The 17,865-nt window shown below is 38.2% G+C and overlaps 1 protein-coding gene across 3 annotated transcripts in view; it reads right to left on the reverse strand.

Moving 5' to 3' along the window:
* LOC107095632 (STE20-like serine/threonine-protein kinase) overlaps positions 1–17,445 on the reverse strand; it is a 28,360-nt gene extending 10,915 nt beyond the window's left edge. For 2 of the 3 annotated variants that reach the window (XM_015391803.1, XM_015391802.1), the window contains exons 1-12: positions 16,838–17,445; positions 10,780–10,944; positions 8,804–8,852; positions 8,301–8,450; positions 7,345–7,417; positions 6,868–7,062; positions 6,623–6,704; positions 6,382–6,513; positions 4,127–5,275; positions 3,916–4,046; positions 1,158–1,281; positions 796–975 (exon numbers count right to left, since the gene is read on the reverse strand). In XM_015391803.1, coding sequence (XP_015247289.1) covers positions 796–975; positions 1,158–1,281; positions 3,916–4,046; positions 4,127–5,275; positions 6,382–6,513; positions 6,623–6,704; positions 6,868–7,062; positions 7,345–7,417; positions 8,301–8,450; positions 8,804–8,852; positions 10,780–10,944; positions 16,838–16,987 — 2,580 coding nt within the window. In that variant the 5' untranslated portion in view covers positions 16,988–17,445. The remainder of the gene's footprint in view (positions 1–795; positions 976–1,157; positions 1,282–3,915; positions 4,047–4,126; positions 5,276–6,381; positions 6,514–6,622; positions 6,705–6,867; positions 7,063–7,344; positions 7,418–8,300; positions 8,451–8,803; positions 8,853–10,779; positions 10,945–16,837) is intronic. The other variant, XM_015391804.1, reaches the window with a different exon arrangement.
* Between the last annotated feature and the right edge of the window lie 420 nt (positions 17,446–17,865).

Raw genomic sequence — 17,865 nt, forward strand, 5'->3', positions numbered from 1 at the left:
TATCTTCGAACAAGTTAGCAGTAGACTAATTATCATAGACAAATGTAATTCCATATCAGTCACTCTGAAACAGAGCTAGGATTATTTAACCCAAAGAGACCCAACACCTTTAAAGACATAACCGATCATCCCATAACCGATGCAAACTCATACACTCATAAAACAAACATGGTTAGTTCAATACACACAAAATACATGTCTAAGCAAAACATAGATTTTATAAACAAACTACACACACATTAGATATGCAGTTGCTAATAATATGCTGAAATTTAAATATAAAAGGGAAGCAGCACAATAAACAGCAAGTAAAGAGGAAAAGGATTGAAGCCCAATAACTGCACTGCGCAGAGGAAGGGGGGAAAAAAGCTGCAGAGAGCAAATCTTAAAGGCTCTGAGGAGACCTGAAGCATCCAGCAAAGCAAGCACAGTCTGCTAAAGAGGGAGGGAATGACAGTAAGGCTGACCTTTATTAAAAGGCTTTAAAAGACAAATAACCCCCAAGAAGCCATTTCTCTGGAGGGAGCCAGAGGATAGAGAAGCAGCAGCTTTAGGCAGAAGATTGAAATAACCGCATGGATTAAGGAGCGTTAAAGGAGAAGGGGAGAGATGGTGTTTACTAGGAAGAGGACACAGGGGTGTCAGAGCAGCCAGCCACAGTACTCCAACAAGACTAGACAGAAGAGACTACAGTTTAACTAGTTTGGTAGTTAAACTGTTGAAGAAAAACTATAACAAAAGACAGACGGTAGAAATTAGCTGAACCCCGAAGCAAATTGCCATGCAGCTCCATACCTCCTTCTTCCTGTTCTTCAGCATGTTCTGGAACTTGGACAGCTCTTTGTCTTGATCCGCTTTGATCCGTTTGGCTTCGTCTCGGAGCCGGCTGGTGTGATCCTGTTCCAGTCGCTCAATCGTCTGCTTCTGCTTCTTTTCAAGGTTCTCCACCTCTTGGTCATACTGACGTTTCTTTGCCTGTCGAAGCAAATAGGAAGAGATGGCGGTAGGAATTTCAGGTTTTTATACTCTAAATGGTCCAGATGGGCTACAAATTTTATATCAACCCTTCTAATTCCTGAGGAGTTGCCCAGAAAAAGAGGAGGAAAAGAACTGAAGAAAGGGAAAAAGCCCCTTGCGGTAGAAACAAAGTGACTCACAGTAGTTTCCTGTTCAAAGCGCCGGTAGATTTGCTCTCTCTGCTGCTGCAGCTTGTTGCTCAGCTGCTGCTGGGCCCTTTGCTCCTCTTTCTGAAGGAGTCGGAGTTCTCTCAGTTCCTGCCGCCTGCAGAAACCGATCAAAATTAGCTTTTAGGTTAAAACAACCTTTACGCTTCATTGCAAAAACATACAAAAAAATGCAATAAACTGATCATTTGCAAAACAAAGAGATTTTTCTCACCCTCAATCCTTTTAAATCAGAGCTCTAATCTTATGTTTACCTTGAAGAACATATATGTAGTTTGAAATTGTCATTCCTCTTTAATTTTAGATCTTAAATGATGTAAAAATCAAACTTCAAATCATTTCACAAAGTTTTTATGACCAACATGAACTACTGAATGAATAAGGCATAAAAGTTTTCAGTGTATATTTTCCTTCAGAATCTCTCCAATTACTCCAACCAAATCAGTTCAAGCTCCTTTTTATCTATAAATTTAATTTTGATAGCAGCAACATATCAAAATATATGGTGATACTGCTATATACTGATAATATTGTACTGTGACACATATTGTATCGCAACTCTCATGCCAATACTCACCCTTATAAGCAGTGTAGTTTTGTGTTTTCATTCAGCCATGACTCTTATGATATCACGCTTCTAAAGAGGCCTAATGTCTGAATTCACCACAATATTCTGGTTAATAAGACTCCCCCATCTAAACTATGGATCTGCTGCTCCTCCAGAGCAAGATTGCAAGAAGAGAGCTTCTCTGAATATTGCTGTATAAGTCCAGCATGTCACCATCAGCCAAGTCTTTCCAGTTGTGCCATACTTTTTTAAGGGTATCAAATAGGGCTGGGCGATAATTCAATAACGATATATATCGATCGATAGACGTGTGGCGCAATAGAAAAAAAGAGGGTCAATAAAAGTTCGATAAAGAAATGCAGTTTTCCTTCCTTCTCATTGTAGCCTAGTATGTATGTTTATGCTAGTCACTACTTCCTCCCAACCAATCGCAATCGCGGACCCAGGCACGCCGTCACAAAGCGCCGCCCTCTCAAACCACAACACAGAGCATATGAAGATGTGGCAGCAAGGAGAGGCGGAGGAAATTGTTCCAAAGAAAGGTTTTTGTAGTTCGCCAGTTTTTGCAGTATTTCGGTCATGGCAAGTTGGTAAAAAAAAAAAAAAAAAAACACTGTCATCTGTAAAATTTGTAGGGAACCAGTGAAAACGAAGTCTGATAACACAACCAACTTTTTTTTTTTTTATCATCTCAGCCGCTCATACCCGCAGGAGTACAAGCTGTGTAGGCCCCGGCGCGTTAAAGCAGAAAACTAAGCTGAACCATAACAAGGTGCCAGCAGCACCTCTAGAAGTATGGGGGTGAGAAAAAATACCCCATAGAAATGCTAGGCTTAAGGGTGAGTTGATTTGGGTTTTAGTTCTTGTTGAGTGGAGTTTACATGTTAGCCTAGTCCTACAATCTTTTAATTACCACAAGCTGGTGGTGGACTATTCCCCCCCAAATAGGGTATTCTATTTATTTATTTGTTATATTTATTTTGGTCACTTTTCTGGTCACTTTATTTTATTCTTTGTCAGTTTTTAATAATATAACTCAGGTCTCTTAAGTTATTTTTCTTTAAAACAATTCTGTTATGGTTAAAAAAGTTGGTTAAATAAATATTTAATGGGAAGTCTATGTTTGTGTTCTTTACTAAAATTAAATCATTTAGCAATATCATAAAAAGTCCAGGCAGAGCTGCACATAAAATATGGTTTCAAATCTTTTCAATTATTATCGATATTGATCAATATGCATTATTTTTTTTTTTAATCGATAAGCTTTTTTTCTATATCATCCAGCCCTAGTATCAAAGCAGCCAGCCTAAGGGGGCTAAACATCTAAATAGGCTACATAATTAATTTTTTTATTAATTTTTTATTTTTGTTTTTAAAAATGTTAAAACCCATGTTTGATTTCTGTTCTACTTGACGATTAAGCACAACTTGCTATTTTTATAATCCGCATGTAAAATAACAACAGCTTAAAGTAGTTGTGGTTAGTGTTGCACCGATACCAGTATTGGGCGGGGCCCCGATCCAGCACTAAAATGGTGGTATCTGTATCAGCGAGTACCAACAAATAGGGCACCAATACCATTTTGAGAGCCAAAACGTTAATTCAACCATTGTCATTATTCCAGGTAGAATAAAAAGTTCTACTGGATTCACTTTGTTTTAGTCTTTTTCCTGCTTCACAAAGGTAGGCAGCAGCTTGACAAAGCCATGATGGCGATTATTTTACATCCAAGTAGTATGCAGTTCTTCATATATACACATATACATCAATTTCAAACAGGTGCTATCGGTATGGTATTGGGTATCGGTCAATACTGCACAGCCAGGTATCGGGTATCTGGGCCAAAAAATGGCATCGGCACAACACTAATTGTGGTACAAAATGTGGAAAAGTTCAAAGGTTGAAAATGCTTTAGTGACAATGTACACATTTATCAGACAATAGCTGCACTGTCAGCAGGCTGAATCTTTAAAAGGGAGCAAATTAGAGATAACAGGAACATAAAGAGGCAGGAATCATGGCAGATAACCATCTGACATTTGTAAAACGTTGTGGGAGTTGGGAAATGAATGAGAGCTATTCAAGGCAGACTGCCACTTTAAACGGGTCAAGTCCTAAATTTAGATCCAACAGTGAAGCTCGCAGATGGGACACAGCCGTACCTCAGGAACCTCATCTCTTCACTTTTGGTGTCGTTATCCGTCACTATCTTTGACGTCGTCACGCTGACCTCCACGCCATCCACCATAAACTTCCGGGTCTTCTTCAGAGTCTTCTTCTGACGTTTTAAGTCCTGCAAAAATAATAAAGAATCTTTTACAACAATAACAGAAATAACTTGGTAAGAGAGAGTGGGGGAGCTGATCGTTTTACCTGCAGAGACACTGATCCTCCTTCTTTGCTTTTGGACAGGAAGCTAGAGATGGAGAGATTGAGGTCAAGGCTGTTGCTATCTGCAGCAGAGCTGCTTCCAGAGTCAGAATCCTTCTCAGCGTCTGACTTCATCACAGCGGGGCTGCCATGCTCCATCCTGCTTTCTGAATCCGTTTCACTCTCCTGGACAGAGATGCCATCCTGGGAGATGACCTCATCTACATGAGTTACCTTTTCTCCATTTTCCTTAGCAGAGACATCCTGAGAGTTAACTGTTTGATCAGAAACTTCTGAAATGACTTGACTAGATTCACTTGGTGCTTGTTCTTGTACTTCATCCTCGGCTGTGGTCTGATCCTCTGGCTTTGGCTGCTCTGACTCCTTGAGGACTTCGTCTTTTGTCTCTGACTGGTTTTCTAACACTGCCTGAGTGGAAGACTCCTCAATGCTATACCCTTCTCCATTCACAGTTGTGTTTATTAAATCTGAAGGTAAATGATCCGTGTCCGTGTTTTCGACCGTCTCATTCTTAATGTTTTGGATTATGTGTTCACCTGTCTCCTGATTTAAATCTTTGCTCTCTTCTTGATCATTTGCCTCTTCTTCTGGTTTGGCTTCTCTGTATGCAGCTGTATCTTCAGGGATTTCTTGTGATTCAACTGAAACTTCAATGCCAGCTTCTTCTGCTTTTAGTTGATCTTGCTCTAGCTTGTTTTTGTCTTCTTTTTCTTGGGTAGCTTCCTCCTGTATTTCCATTATCTTGGTCTCCTTCTCTTCCTCAGTACCTTCAGCTTCAGAGGAAGATTTATCCACAGGTTCCTCTGGCTTTGACACCTCCTCACCAGAAATCTCCTCAACTTCGATTTTGTCCAGTTTATCCTTTGCAGGATCTTCTGAAGTCAAGTCGTTTTCCGTCTCTATTGTTCCAGGGACCAGAGAAGCTTCATTGAGCTTCTCCTCCTCCATCTTGTCTACTTCGCTCATTCCGAGTCCTTCATCAGAGAGCTTATCGCTGCTCCGGTCTTCCCCAGGCTCAGCTTCTGTCTTTTCTGTAACAGACTCCAAGGTGGAGGGTGTAGGTGGGACTTTGTCCTCCTCTGAGCTGGCCATGCTGACATCCGATGGAGCCCTTTTGTGCCCTGGAACTGCCTGATGGATTAAAAACAAACATACATATATATTTACAAAATGTAACACAGCAGCTAAATTATGGCCACTTTACATTTTTAAGTGAAAATGTACTTTTTCTTAAACATAATTACTCCATTTAAAGAAAAGTTTTTAAGAAATAAAAGCTTTTAGGTCAAATAGCAGTCCTAAACAGATTTGAATCACTTCTCACATTTCCTTCATTGAAGTTTGTTTTTTCTTCCTTCGGTCCATTTCATTTTTGATTTGAACATTTTATACTTACTCAGACTAATTTTAGATTTTCCTTCACATCATTTTAACACTGACATTTAAGAATAAAACCGTTTATTATCATTATTATAAAACCGTTGAATCTATGTTACCAATTTGCAGGTTTTTAAGGTTTTTAACACTCAGAAAAATCTAGATGGGTTTATACCAGTGTAGATATTAAGGCTGCCTGATATTATAAAACCTGCAATGTATGGATCCATTTTGAGATACAACATGATTGTATGACGTGGCTTTAATAATTAATAATCAAAACTAGTCCTAGCTTCTTTAAAAACAGACCTATTGACGCTCTGCATTAAGCAACAACTGTTTCCAAAAATATTTCTCATTGAGAGCCTGAATGCATCATCCTTAAATATTTCAGTCAAGGTAGTTTTATCTGCTTTTACGGTAATTAATCAGTGATAAATTCTGTAGCATGACTTTTAAAAAGCAAGTTTCTGAGGTATTGTTAGCAAATGAAAATGCTTGTTTGGCCTCTGAACCGAAGTCCATTTAAGAGCCTATTTTGAATCCAGACCTAAAGGGATTCTAAAGCTAGAAAAAGAGGTTATTTGAACTATTAAATGAATGTTTGTTGTCAGCTGGTGAAAAACCTATGTGATGCACAAATGGGACTAAATCTCATGCTGTGATGCAATAAATTATTAAATCATCCAAAAATAGATGTTTTTATTAAAAAAAACATGGCATAATCTCTGCTAACTTCAATTTTTCTGGATGAATTTGAATGTTTTTGTTTTACTTTTGCATTCTAATTCAGACCTGGAAAGGAATACAATCAATTGCTGCAGAGGAAATTTAAACCCATAAACAATAAAATAACCCACCGCTGGAGTATCAGCTTCTTCCTCCTCCTCCTCCTCTTTGCTATCTTCAAGCACTTCTGTGACTTCAGCTTTGGCCTCAGCTATAAGCTCTCTAAGAGGTCTGCTATCGGTCACACTGGCCACAAAAGGATGCTACAGGTGTGACAACAAGAGAGAGGTACAATTAGAAAAAAGACGATTTCTCTGCATGACTCAAATATCAGATCAGCTGAAAAACCAGAGGTGTGAAAAGTATGTTAACCTGAAGAAGCTGTGTTGAATTCCACCTATTGTCCACATTTTTATCCAGCGCTCTCCTTAAGAAGTCATTAAATTCTGGAGACCTGTTCAAATATACGTGAAAGTTATGATGGCTATCAAACATCAAGAAACAATTTTATTCTTTCCCTTGAAACTTTTCACAAATACAATATGAAACATGATCCTTTATCTTGAATCTGTAAACATCTCAGCGGCACCTCCGTTATCAGAATCAAACCTCCTCACCAGCGAGAGGGATTCATCAGAGTGGGTGGCTCAGACTTGGCTATTTTCAGCAACACCCTCATGGGATTCATCTCGTGGTTGGGAGGCTCGATCTGTGCCAGCTCTATGAGGGTTACCCCGAGGGACCAAATGTCGGCCTTGTAGTCGTACGGACGGTCTTTGGAGGTTTCGCACATCACGACCTCAGGCGCCATCCTGCAACATTCAGTCAATGAGTAGTATTACAACAGCAATACTTCACTTTCAACCCTCTTTTAATTTTAATGGCGAAAGAAAACTAAATGTTGAGTCTATGTTTTCAGTGTGGAATTCCAAAAAACAGAAGCTGAAACATTATTTAAAGCTGAGGATGTTTGTCTTATTTAATAAACAAAGCCATTTTTCTCCATCTTCACACATAATGCAACTGCAGGAGGGGAGAAAGTAATCAGCAGTGAAAAGAGGAGTGCCGTCCTATATTTAGGCTGCATGACTCACCAATATGGAGTGCCGATGAAAGAATCTCTTCTCTGTAAACTGTTGGTATTTTTAGCCGAAACACCAAAGTCAGCTGAAAGTAGAATTTAACAGTAAGTTTTTTTTTTTTATGACTAAATCCAACTGAAGCATAAAGTCGAACTGCCATAAATCTAAACAAGAGTGATACAAACCTGCTTTAAAAAGGATTTTTTTTAAAAATCGCATTTTTATAAACCAAATCTTTGCAGCTATTTTTATCCTAACATTGCTTAAAAGGATTGTTCATCATCAAGTCTCTGTTGACCAGCTTGATAATTATTGTTTGCCAGGCTAACATCCTGACCCTCTGCCTACAGAACATGAATCATCAGGGAGAAGGCAGCTATGTGTGCTACAGTGGCTACATGAAGACTTTACTTGTGGAAAATGATGTAACCGATTTGATGCATCACCAACTGCAGCACATCAGTGATGTATAAACAATAGATGAGGGGAAAAAATGCAGTTTGAATGAATCTTTATAGTTGGTACAGTGTCCTGCAGAGGCATTCAGATATGAACTAAACATTTGGTCCCTTTATAGCCATTCACAGGCTTTTTTTTTTTATTTTTCGGTGATATCTCAAAAACATGAAGTGCATATTTGGGCGGGTAAAGAAAAAGGATTCATGATATTAATCAATTTTCAAAAATAAGGTATATTTAGAGTCAACCAGCTTTGCACAAATAAAGACTGAAATGTCAGTTCTTCAAAAGTAGCCTAACGCTCAATCCGACAAAATGGAGAGCATCTGTTAGGGAAAAATTGTAATTAGATCTACACACTGAGGCTTATGACTAAATTGGAAGTATGAAGTTGTAACGTGACTCAATACCAAAACGTTAAAGGCGTGGGAATACTTTGAGCGTCTGTAAAGCTCGCTGTCCTTCAGATAGAGACTGTATTCACTGAATCAAGTTTAAAAGCTTTGTACCGAGTTTTACTTCTCCGTCGAGGGACAGCAGAATGTTTCCAGCTTTCAGGTCTCTGTGAATGACTTTCTTCTCATGAAGGTACGTCAAGGCCTCCAAGGTCTGCTTACACACCACCCGGATCTGGGGCTCAGTCAGGGGTCTCTCCAGTTCTGATGATCAACAACATACACTCTCAGTAAAATGGGATTCCAGCACGGTATCCAACAGCATATAGAGGACAGAGTGCAACCTAATGTCATCTTGTGTCTACTATCAAAGGCAAACTAGAGATATATAAGACAGTTGAGAAAATATCTACATCTAAATGTAATTACAAATAGGTGGCCTTAAAGCATCAGTGATAAAATTGAGCTAATTTACTAACAGTGAGGGGTGAAAAAAGAAAAGAAAATCCCACAGTGCAATAAAGATCTGCCAGTTGTTGCTTCAGGTTTAAAGACGACAGTATCATTTGGCATTATGGATTTTTTCCCCCATTTCTTCCTATAGATGAGGGACTTACCCAGCATGATGGCATCGACCGCACCGCCAGCACAGAACTCGATCAGAATCTATAGAAAAAAGAAAGAGGTAAAACGATACAATGAGCCATTCAACTCCGAGAACCTTTATTGATCAGCCTGTGATGACATTCTTAGGAGTTAATCAATTCAGTACCATCGGATCACAAATGGCTCCAACTTCAGACACATTTTCATTTTAGTAGAAATGTGCCGCTTCAATTATTGGTGCTCTAAAAGATTTATAGAGCTTCTACAGAAAGTTAGAGTTAACCAACTGTTACAAGGTTCTGATAGGAGGTTAAGAAAATTGAAATCTCATCTTTAAATCAAATGTTTTGTTGCGACCGTCTGTTGTTTTTACACCATGTTTATAAAAAAAAAAAAAAAGGAGTTGCTGTGCATGAAACTTTATTTGCTTTGATTCTGAATGACGTTGATCCTCAACTACTTTTTTTAAAACCCAACATGTGAAAAAGTAGAGATGGACCAATATGCTGGCTGGCTGATATTTTTAGTCAATATTAAAAGGATTTTTCTTGCATCCGTATTTGCCATGCCTGAGCCTGGAGATTGAAGCACATGCAATGCCTCTCCTTTCATTTGCCATGCATTGTTAATGTTTTGTTTGATTTTTTAATACATGCTTTTTTTTTTGTTTAAATTGAGACTTGGCTAACATTTGTTATTATTGTGTCAGTTTTATTGTTTAACTTACAGAAGAAAGAGCAATATGGGCTACAATAAAATGATAGGCTGTCTTGGGCTTCAGTGGAGTTGAAGACAGTTGAAGAAGAAGTTGGAGACACACTAGTGTGGCCATTATAGATGCCTGACTGGAACTCTACTATGGCAGCAGCACACACACCACTCATGATCAAAGACATAGATGAAGTTAAGACCATTGCCTTAAATCTGTGGGCTAGACTTTATCAGGAACGCTGCAGAAGTTGGTACCTGGTTATGAATTATATTTTGCTCAGTGCCAAACTAAGAAGTAAAGAAGGTTGAATAACTTTCAGACTGCAGTAGCCATTAATATCAGCATTTGAGAACAAACGGCTCATAGAATCCATTGTAATGAGCTCTGAAATTGTACTATTGTATTGCAACAGCAGCTAGTTTGTTTATTTCCCCAATAAAGTAAATCTGCTGAATAATAACACTTAGATAAATGCAGGTTCTTATTTCGCCCCCTCTACTGAATGTATTTAAAAGAAGAAATACAGCTTTACAGTGGTAGTCTGGGGGGCTAATTGATTAACCTGGCAACCACTTCAACACCATTAAGCTTTGCCTTATGGTACTTGGCATTATGATGCACCAGATGGTTTAAAAAGAAAATCTAGCCCGGGATTGAGCATTGCACTCCATGTATGGATCCCAATACTGGAGGAAAAAAGTGGTTAAACCTGTTCTGCATTGGTGCTAATAACAGCCGTCATGCTGTGGCCATTAGACTTTTACTCAACAGTTGTTTAGTTACAAACTGATATCTGCCATATTAAATCCTGCAGTCGAACAAAGGAATAAATCATAACTTAAGTGGACGAGCCAGACAAAGCGGAGGCAGCTAGGCATTAATCAAGCAGCTTAAGAGACGGACTCCAGAGACATGACCTGCATGCATCTCTGAATTATTCACGGCCACTTTCTCCAGCCACCAAAACCATTCCATTATTTTCCTATAGCTGTGGCCGGTCCACAAGGGGCAGTCACATGACACCATCTGACAGGAGATAATAGGGCTTCCCAGCGCTCACAGAATGAGCTCTACATGGGTTAGTCACAAAGAATGAGCTGATGAAAAATAGAGATCTCAAAGCTGTGTCAGAAAAAGTCTGTGTTTAACTTTAAAAGTAAACAATCTTGAACTTTTATGTTAGGTAAAAAAAAAAAAAAAATTGATTAATGAGGATGACTCAAAAAAGAGAAGTAAAATGAAGTTTGAGCGTTCCAGGAAAGGCGTGTACCTTACCCAAAGTTTGCCTTCATAATAAAACGCATCCAGCAGTTTGACAATGTGGTGGTGATCGCAGGAAGCCAGGATGTCGATTTCCACCATGTAATCCTCCAACTCATCCTCGGTCTTTGTGTCAATAACCTTAGCAGCCGCAAGGGTTCCGTTCTGCTTGTTTTGAGCCTGGAAGCAACAAGAGCGAAACATTTAAAAAGTGAAACAATACAAAACACATAAAACAGGAAAGGGGTTGTATTCAACACATACAGATCTCAAGTTACTTTTCAATTCAAAAAGTTAAACCTACTACTTACCTAGCTCTATAACACACAGAGTGGCGCATTTCTCTTGTATCTAAATCTATGTTTATGTCTTTCAGATCAACATTAAATGCAGTCAATCTTTTTTTCGTAAATCAAATCCTATGAAAGGGGGCTATTGATGTTGAAGCGCACCTATTTTTCCTCCAAACTTTACCCTTACACATTGTTTTCAATTTAGATTTTTTAAAAACAATAAAGATTAGGCCATAACATGAAATTTCTCTCCAAAAAAACCTTTATAGGATCTGTAAAACCTATCAACTTACTTTAACATTAATCAGACTTGTCTTTAGCTCTAAGCCTTAGTTGTCATTTCATTCTTAAAATTAACAATAACAAGCTAATTTAATGAGAGACACCAATGCTGTTTAAAGCATTTCTAAAACTAGGTTTTATTGCTACATTTGACTGCAGGGTCTGTGATGTACATCAGGGATTTTGCACCATAAAGGAATTCAGTCTGGAGTTGAACGTGAATGCTCTTTAAAAGAAAAAATAAATAAATCTGCCCTACAGAGTTTACTAAACACAGTAAAACTATATTTTTTATCTTCTTTTTTTTTCCTTTGTATAAATAGAAGCAGAATTAAGCCAAACATAAATAACCAAAAATTATTTCATGAAGCTTGTTTACTTTCTTCACTCTTTTGACACTGAGCTCTTCTTTATTTCCCTTTATTCTGTTACACCTCAGCTAATTATCACCACGCTATCATTTGAGGCCCTAAACCTTCACCTGGCAGCAGGATACCCTGAAGATGCTGGTAGCAGAGATGCCCAGGCATCCATGAACAAGCTGAGGCTTTTTTTTAAAGCTTGAGTTGATTTTTCTTATGTTTATGGATACAGACAAAGCGTCAGTGGAAAGAAAGAAAAAAAAAAAAGAAAAGAGTGTGTTAACATTTCCTGCTGTGTCAGACCCTATATTTACACTTTCTGACATGACATGCTCCCCAGCTCTTTCCTTTCATACCAGCTGACGCCTGTTTGACAGACCTTTCCTAATACAGAAGCAGAATCCAGGAAATACAAAGAACTGCTTTGCTTCGGTCAGCATGATCACAGCATTTTCAAACCAACTGCCTTAAAAAAAAAAAAAACGAGTTAATCTACCAGATAATGTTTATTTTCAATTCAGTTTTAAATTAAAGAATGTGAAACGAGTCTCTGCTTTAGAAATTCACTGTAGGTTTTTAAAGCTCTCTAAAAAAAAAAAAAACGACACACCTCTTCACTTTGTAATGTACAATTCAACGTGTACTTCACGCATGCCTGAGTTAGGGATGCTTCTCTTTTCCTTTGTGACTCATTTAAACAGCTGATTCACACTTTGCAGGCAGCCAATCCCACCACGCCTAGAGGAGGCAGCCATCAAAGGCCTGAGAAAAACGCTGGTGAGAATAGCATTGTGATCTGAAAAAAGTTCATTCTGAACAGAGAACGTTGGGTCAGGATAAAACCGGATTTCCTCTTTAAGCAGCTAAAACTAAAGAGCTCTCCAACTTCCCTGACAATTAGCCATCTAGCTAACAACAGCAGGAAACAAACAAAAGGCAAGTTAAGCTTCAAATAGAACATTAACTGGATTATTTTTCAACAACAGTTTTAGGAAGGAAGGATCCACATCCTCATAGAGCATCATATAAAACTCGCCCCTCCTCAGGATCTTACTTGCAATTCATTTGTATTATCTTCCGAAGACGTAAAACAATCTCAGACCAAAACAAACCTAAATGGTTAAGCATCCCAAGCAGAGGTCACATGTGACACCCAGGGATATAGGTCAGTGATCAACCTTAAAGTAACAGCTAGATTAGTAACTGAATGGTCAGTCACAGATCGAAAATAAACAATGAAAATCAGCTGACTTCACCTGGGGTCAACATTGTTTTCCACAGAATGTTTTTTCTCTCCAAATTTATATCGGCTTTAATACATAGACTAAAGCAAATAATTAAACACATACTTAATGGATACTATTAGTTGCTTATTAGCCAGAATATAACACTTCTTTTGCAAACTATTTTTCTACTCTTTAAGGAGGAAAAAAAATGTACTAGTCCAGCTATTTGCACAAGCAGCCAATAGAGCTGCATGATATCAGGAATATAGTTAATATAACTCTAGTGCAGGAAATTGCTATGGTGATAACATCAACACAATCAATTAACCTTTTTTCTGACTCTTTTCTAAGTGGTCCTTACTGCTTTCCATGATCTTTCTTTAATGATTAATTAATTCACTAAAACTGAAGCCAGAGCCACACAGTGTTGGCATTCAACAAAGTTTGGGTTCATCCATCTGGCCAAATATATTAGAGAAGTATGACTGTGTGACGCTTGAAACACAATATCCTAAGAAATACTGCAAGCAAGCATGTTGCACACACTGATTTTTGTGCTGATGGTGCAGTTTGATATATGGCACAGCTCTCATATGCAGACATGCCAACTGTGCTCAAAGAACAAAGGTGGGCTTCTCCAAAGAGCCCCTTATTGTAAATGAAGGGACTGGAATTCTGCAGAAATGTGTAGGAAAGGGGGCAACACAGCATTCCTACGAATCTCAAGGACTTTAAATTCTAGAAATTAAGAGCAGGACAGCAAACTGTTTAAATTATGAATCTGTACATGGCTGAAATGTAAAACGAGTACTTTGAGGCTTTACATAATAAGCATCATGGGTAAAAAAACAACAACAACAAAAAAAAACACCTGGCCAACCATAGTACAGAACATGTGACACTTTGTGAGGCCCATGAGATAAAATCCTAACAGGAAGTCCAATAAACAGGCAGAAGTTACAGGTGTAAGACAAAGGACAGTGGTAGTAGAGCTCATGATCAGACATCTGTCACAGTCACGCTGCACCTTTGCTGCTTTGTTGTGACTAGTGATCTCTAGTGTTGCACTATTAAGTATGATCGGTGGTCTGAGGGCGATTACCCTACACCACCGATTATACTTCACCACCAGAAACTTTCAAGATTTAGGCTTCGATATCAACCCAGCTTTATGCCCACATCTGATATAACTCAAGCTCGTACGGCTCAGAGAAAGCTGAGAGGTCATTAAAAAAAAGAGCAATGATGAATTGAAACTGTCACTGCAATATTACACATGCATTTTGCAACAGTACAAGAAGCTTATGTCCTGAAGTAGTCATTTTGTACATCTTGATACTAAAAACCTGTCCCTGGATAACAGGCAAAAAAAACACTTTCTTTTGCATGGCAGCAACTAATAACGAATAATACCTGCAACAGTGTATTGAAAAATCAACAACTACATACAATCAAAGGGTGTGACTTTACTTTCCAAAGCACCTGTTCTGCCTGCTTTGCTATTTGACTGCTAATAGTTCTCTGATGTCTAGTAACTCAATTTAACAATGCGATTGTTAAAGCTGGGTTTATTCAGTAGCTATGAACCACGCCTTCTATAATCCCTGAGTGAGCACATAAAGCCTGGTTTAAAAAGGAAAAAAAACGTGTTGTTCAGATTGCTGTAGCCCGATGAAGGAAAAAAAAAAACTTTAATCAATCTTAACATTCCAGTAAAAGGAGGCGGGTTGGCAGCTTGAAGATCATAAAAAGAAGCCAACTTTTATAAGAAAATGTAAGCTACTAGTTTCAACCCTTTACAGGGAAAGTTATCATTTTTGATCATTTGACTTACTAATGGAGTCCCTCCCCCTGTCCCTGAGTGAGGTCTAGAAGCACTAGATCTATATCGAGCCATTCAGCAAAGCTCCTGCTACATGACTGTACATCTTATTTTGGCATTTGACCAATTAGATGAGCGCTTGATTAATATATTACCTACTGGAAATTAAGTTGAAAAGCAAAAGCTAACAATTAAAAAAAAAAAAAAAAAAAAAATAAAAAGGGCATTGAAAAGTTAGAAAGTAAAGTTCAAAGTTAATAAGCCAAGCTAGCAACTATATTTTGGTTTATAAACTACAAAATGTAAGAGCCAGTATCGGCATTAATGCCTCTAAGGTTATGTTGGACCAAAAAAAAGGGTTCCTTTCACTCTCAGTGTTTTTCATGAATTTCTTATAGAAGAAACTCTTGTTATTTTTCTTAATATATTGGGGCAAATTGGCATTTCCTGTTATTACATTGACATTTATTTTTGTCATCAAAATATCTATTTTTTTTATGTAATAAACGTAATAAGGTCTGGTCCTGGATTTCAATAACACTATTGCACTGGTGTAACTTTCTGAAGGACTGGTGTGGACATGTCCCCACCAGCTTTGGGCATGGAGGGGACAGTCCCCACCAATCATTTCAGCTTTTTTCCCTTTCCGCTGATTTACCGTACTTTAGCCAACAGTAACTGGGGTTGAGTACAGCTAACTGTGCTCAGTGTTTTCAGTCCTTGTTTTTTCCACGCTCTCCCGCTGCTCTCGAGTCCCACCTCTTGAAATGTCATCAGATCTGTCGCTTTGGGACAAAATATTATTTGCGGTCACTATTCACTGCGTACAGAGTAGCTACGAGGAGGAGAAGAGACACAGCAGCACTCAGTGAATTTTAACTGGCAGATACTTCAATATATGTTTCAGTAAAAGTTGGGAGACAGGTTGGTTAAAATAATTAGAGATTCCACTGAAAAATCCTTTTTTTTTTTTTTTTTTTACATATACGGAGCTTTTACAGGTAAAAATTACAGCAGATTGTACATTTATATACGTTCAAAAAGCTGGGCTTCACAAAAGACCATTATTCAGAGTTATAAAATGAACACATATCTGTTGTTTTCTTATTGAACAGATAATCAGACTGCAGAGCTCCTAGTTATATTGAAAATGATTTTCTCTAGTATCATTATATTGGTAGACAGGTTCGTAAATCTGTTTTTAAGCAGAGCAAAGACACAATTAGGGACAGCCGTTGATTTAAAGGTGAAACATATTTACTGGGATATGAAACATGCAATAACATATATCTCCAAGTTTACAAGAAAAAAAATGCTGTGCTATAATCAAATTCAACATATCTTTTTTTGTCTTTTTTAGTTCAAAAAGACTCAGAAATAGCTGTGCTAGCAACCCAGAGACAGCCAGACTCAAGACACAGACTAAAAATTAAAATATAAGAAAACTATAAAAATGGAAGCACAAATAATAAAAATCAGTGTGTTGCTGTGACTTTGGCTGTCAATGACGTTTGACATCTAAATTGGATTTTGCTGCTTGTGAAGGAGGATAATCACTGATGGAAGAGATGCATGGATGCATGGATGGATGGATGGATGGATGGATTTGAAGTTATGTGATATATTGATGTTGGCATTGGTATCAGCTGTTATTCGACATTTTTTATACATAACCCTTTATAAATAAAGCATTAAAGGCAGGCATCTGTCTATACCTATAGACAGTGTATCAGTGTATTGTGGTTCTTTTGTGTTATAGGAATAGGAAAGCATTGAATAAATACATGTTTGAGCTAATTTTTGGAAAATATAAACCCTATTGAAAGCATTCAGGTTGAGTAGCTGTAGGTTCATCAGCCCCCATCATTACAGCATCCCCACCAACTTTAATCTTAAAGTTACACCCTTGCACTATTGGCTGGATATTTGGATTTTCAAAATAATTCCCTATAAAGGGTTAAGCTAATGAGACTATGGGCCGATCAGAGGCCCTCACTGCCTTCCATTCAACAAACCAACAACCGGATCTATGTGAATCTAAGTGGAGCTAAAAAGAGAAAGCGGATGTAATGTAAAGCTTTAACTTACCTTGTAGACTTTCCCAAAAGCGCCATCTCCCAGCTCACCGATAATCTGCCAAATTTCCTCCGGATTCACGTCCCTGTGCACATGTTCATACTGCTTCTTCTTTTTATCCGGCCCAAGCTTAAATATCTTCCGAAAATTGAAGAAAGACATCCTGTTTTTTTTTTAGTTGTTATTCTGAATCTAAGTGCTGTGGATGCGGTGTTTTCTATCAATCCGCCAGCAAAACGTAGCGGTCCTTCCCGACGCGGAACTTAATATCGGAGTAAGAGAGCATCCGGGCATGAAATAAACATTGACAGGCCCTCTGCTGCAGCCATTCAGCTGAGATAATATCAATTATAACTTCCCCAGGCGACAGTTATTCACAATCACATCATATACAGAAGCTCCGTCACAGGACGCTAGCGGAGGAGGTGGAGGAGACGGAGAGAGGAGCTCGCGGTGCTCAAACGGAAGCGTTTCCGTTTCATACAAAATTAAAAATTAAAATAAACCCGGAATACCGACAATATCCTCAAACCCGGAGCGACATGTTTACCGTTTGGCACGAGCGATGAAAGGGGGAAAAAATGGACACAACACGGATCTCATGCTTCGGTGGCTTGACCACACCGAAGTTAGCGGACTAACTGAAGCAACGTGCCTACTTATCAAAACTTCCGCTTTCTTTTCAAAATAAAAACTGGAATAACAAAAAAGATGATATAGTATATTTTATTTTTATAAATTGAATAGAAATTATAATAAGTATGTGTTTTGAATTAACGCGTGACGATACATGGTTGGATTTTTGGCCTTGTGTTTGTTAGCGCGGGATGTTAAGCTTTTATTTTAAAAGATAATTAGCGTTATTTCCGTCGCAGATGGTGCTGTCAGTACTTAACTTGACGTATTAGTTGGCGGCGTCCGTTTCCTGGATCTTCTTGCAGGAAGGTGCTCCGCTCAGCCCAACCACGCATGCTGATTATATTAATGTCGTCATGAACAGAGAGAAATAGATTTTTTACTTCCTCACATATTCATGTCTT

This window comes from Cyprinodon variegatus, unplaced genomic scaffold, assembly GCF_000732505.1.
Source record: "Cyprinodon variegatus isolate N-32 unplaced genomic scaffold, C_variegatus-1.0 Scaffold560, whole genome shotgun sequence".
In the NCBI taxonomy this organism is placed as follows: domain Eukaryota; kingdom Metazoa; phylum Chordata; class Actinopteri; order Cyprinodontiformes; family Cyprinodontidae; genus Cyprinodon; species Cyprinodon variegatus.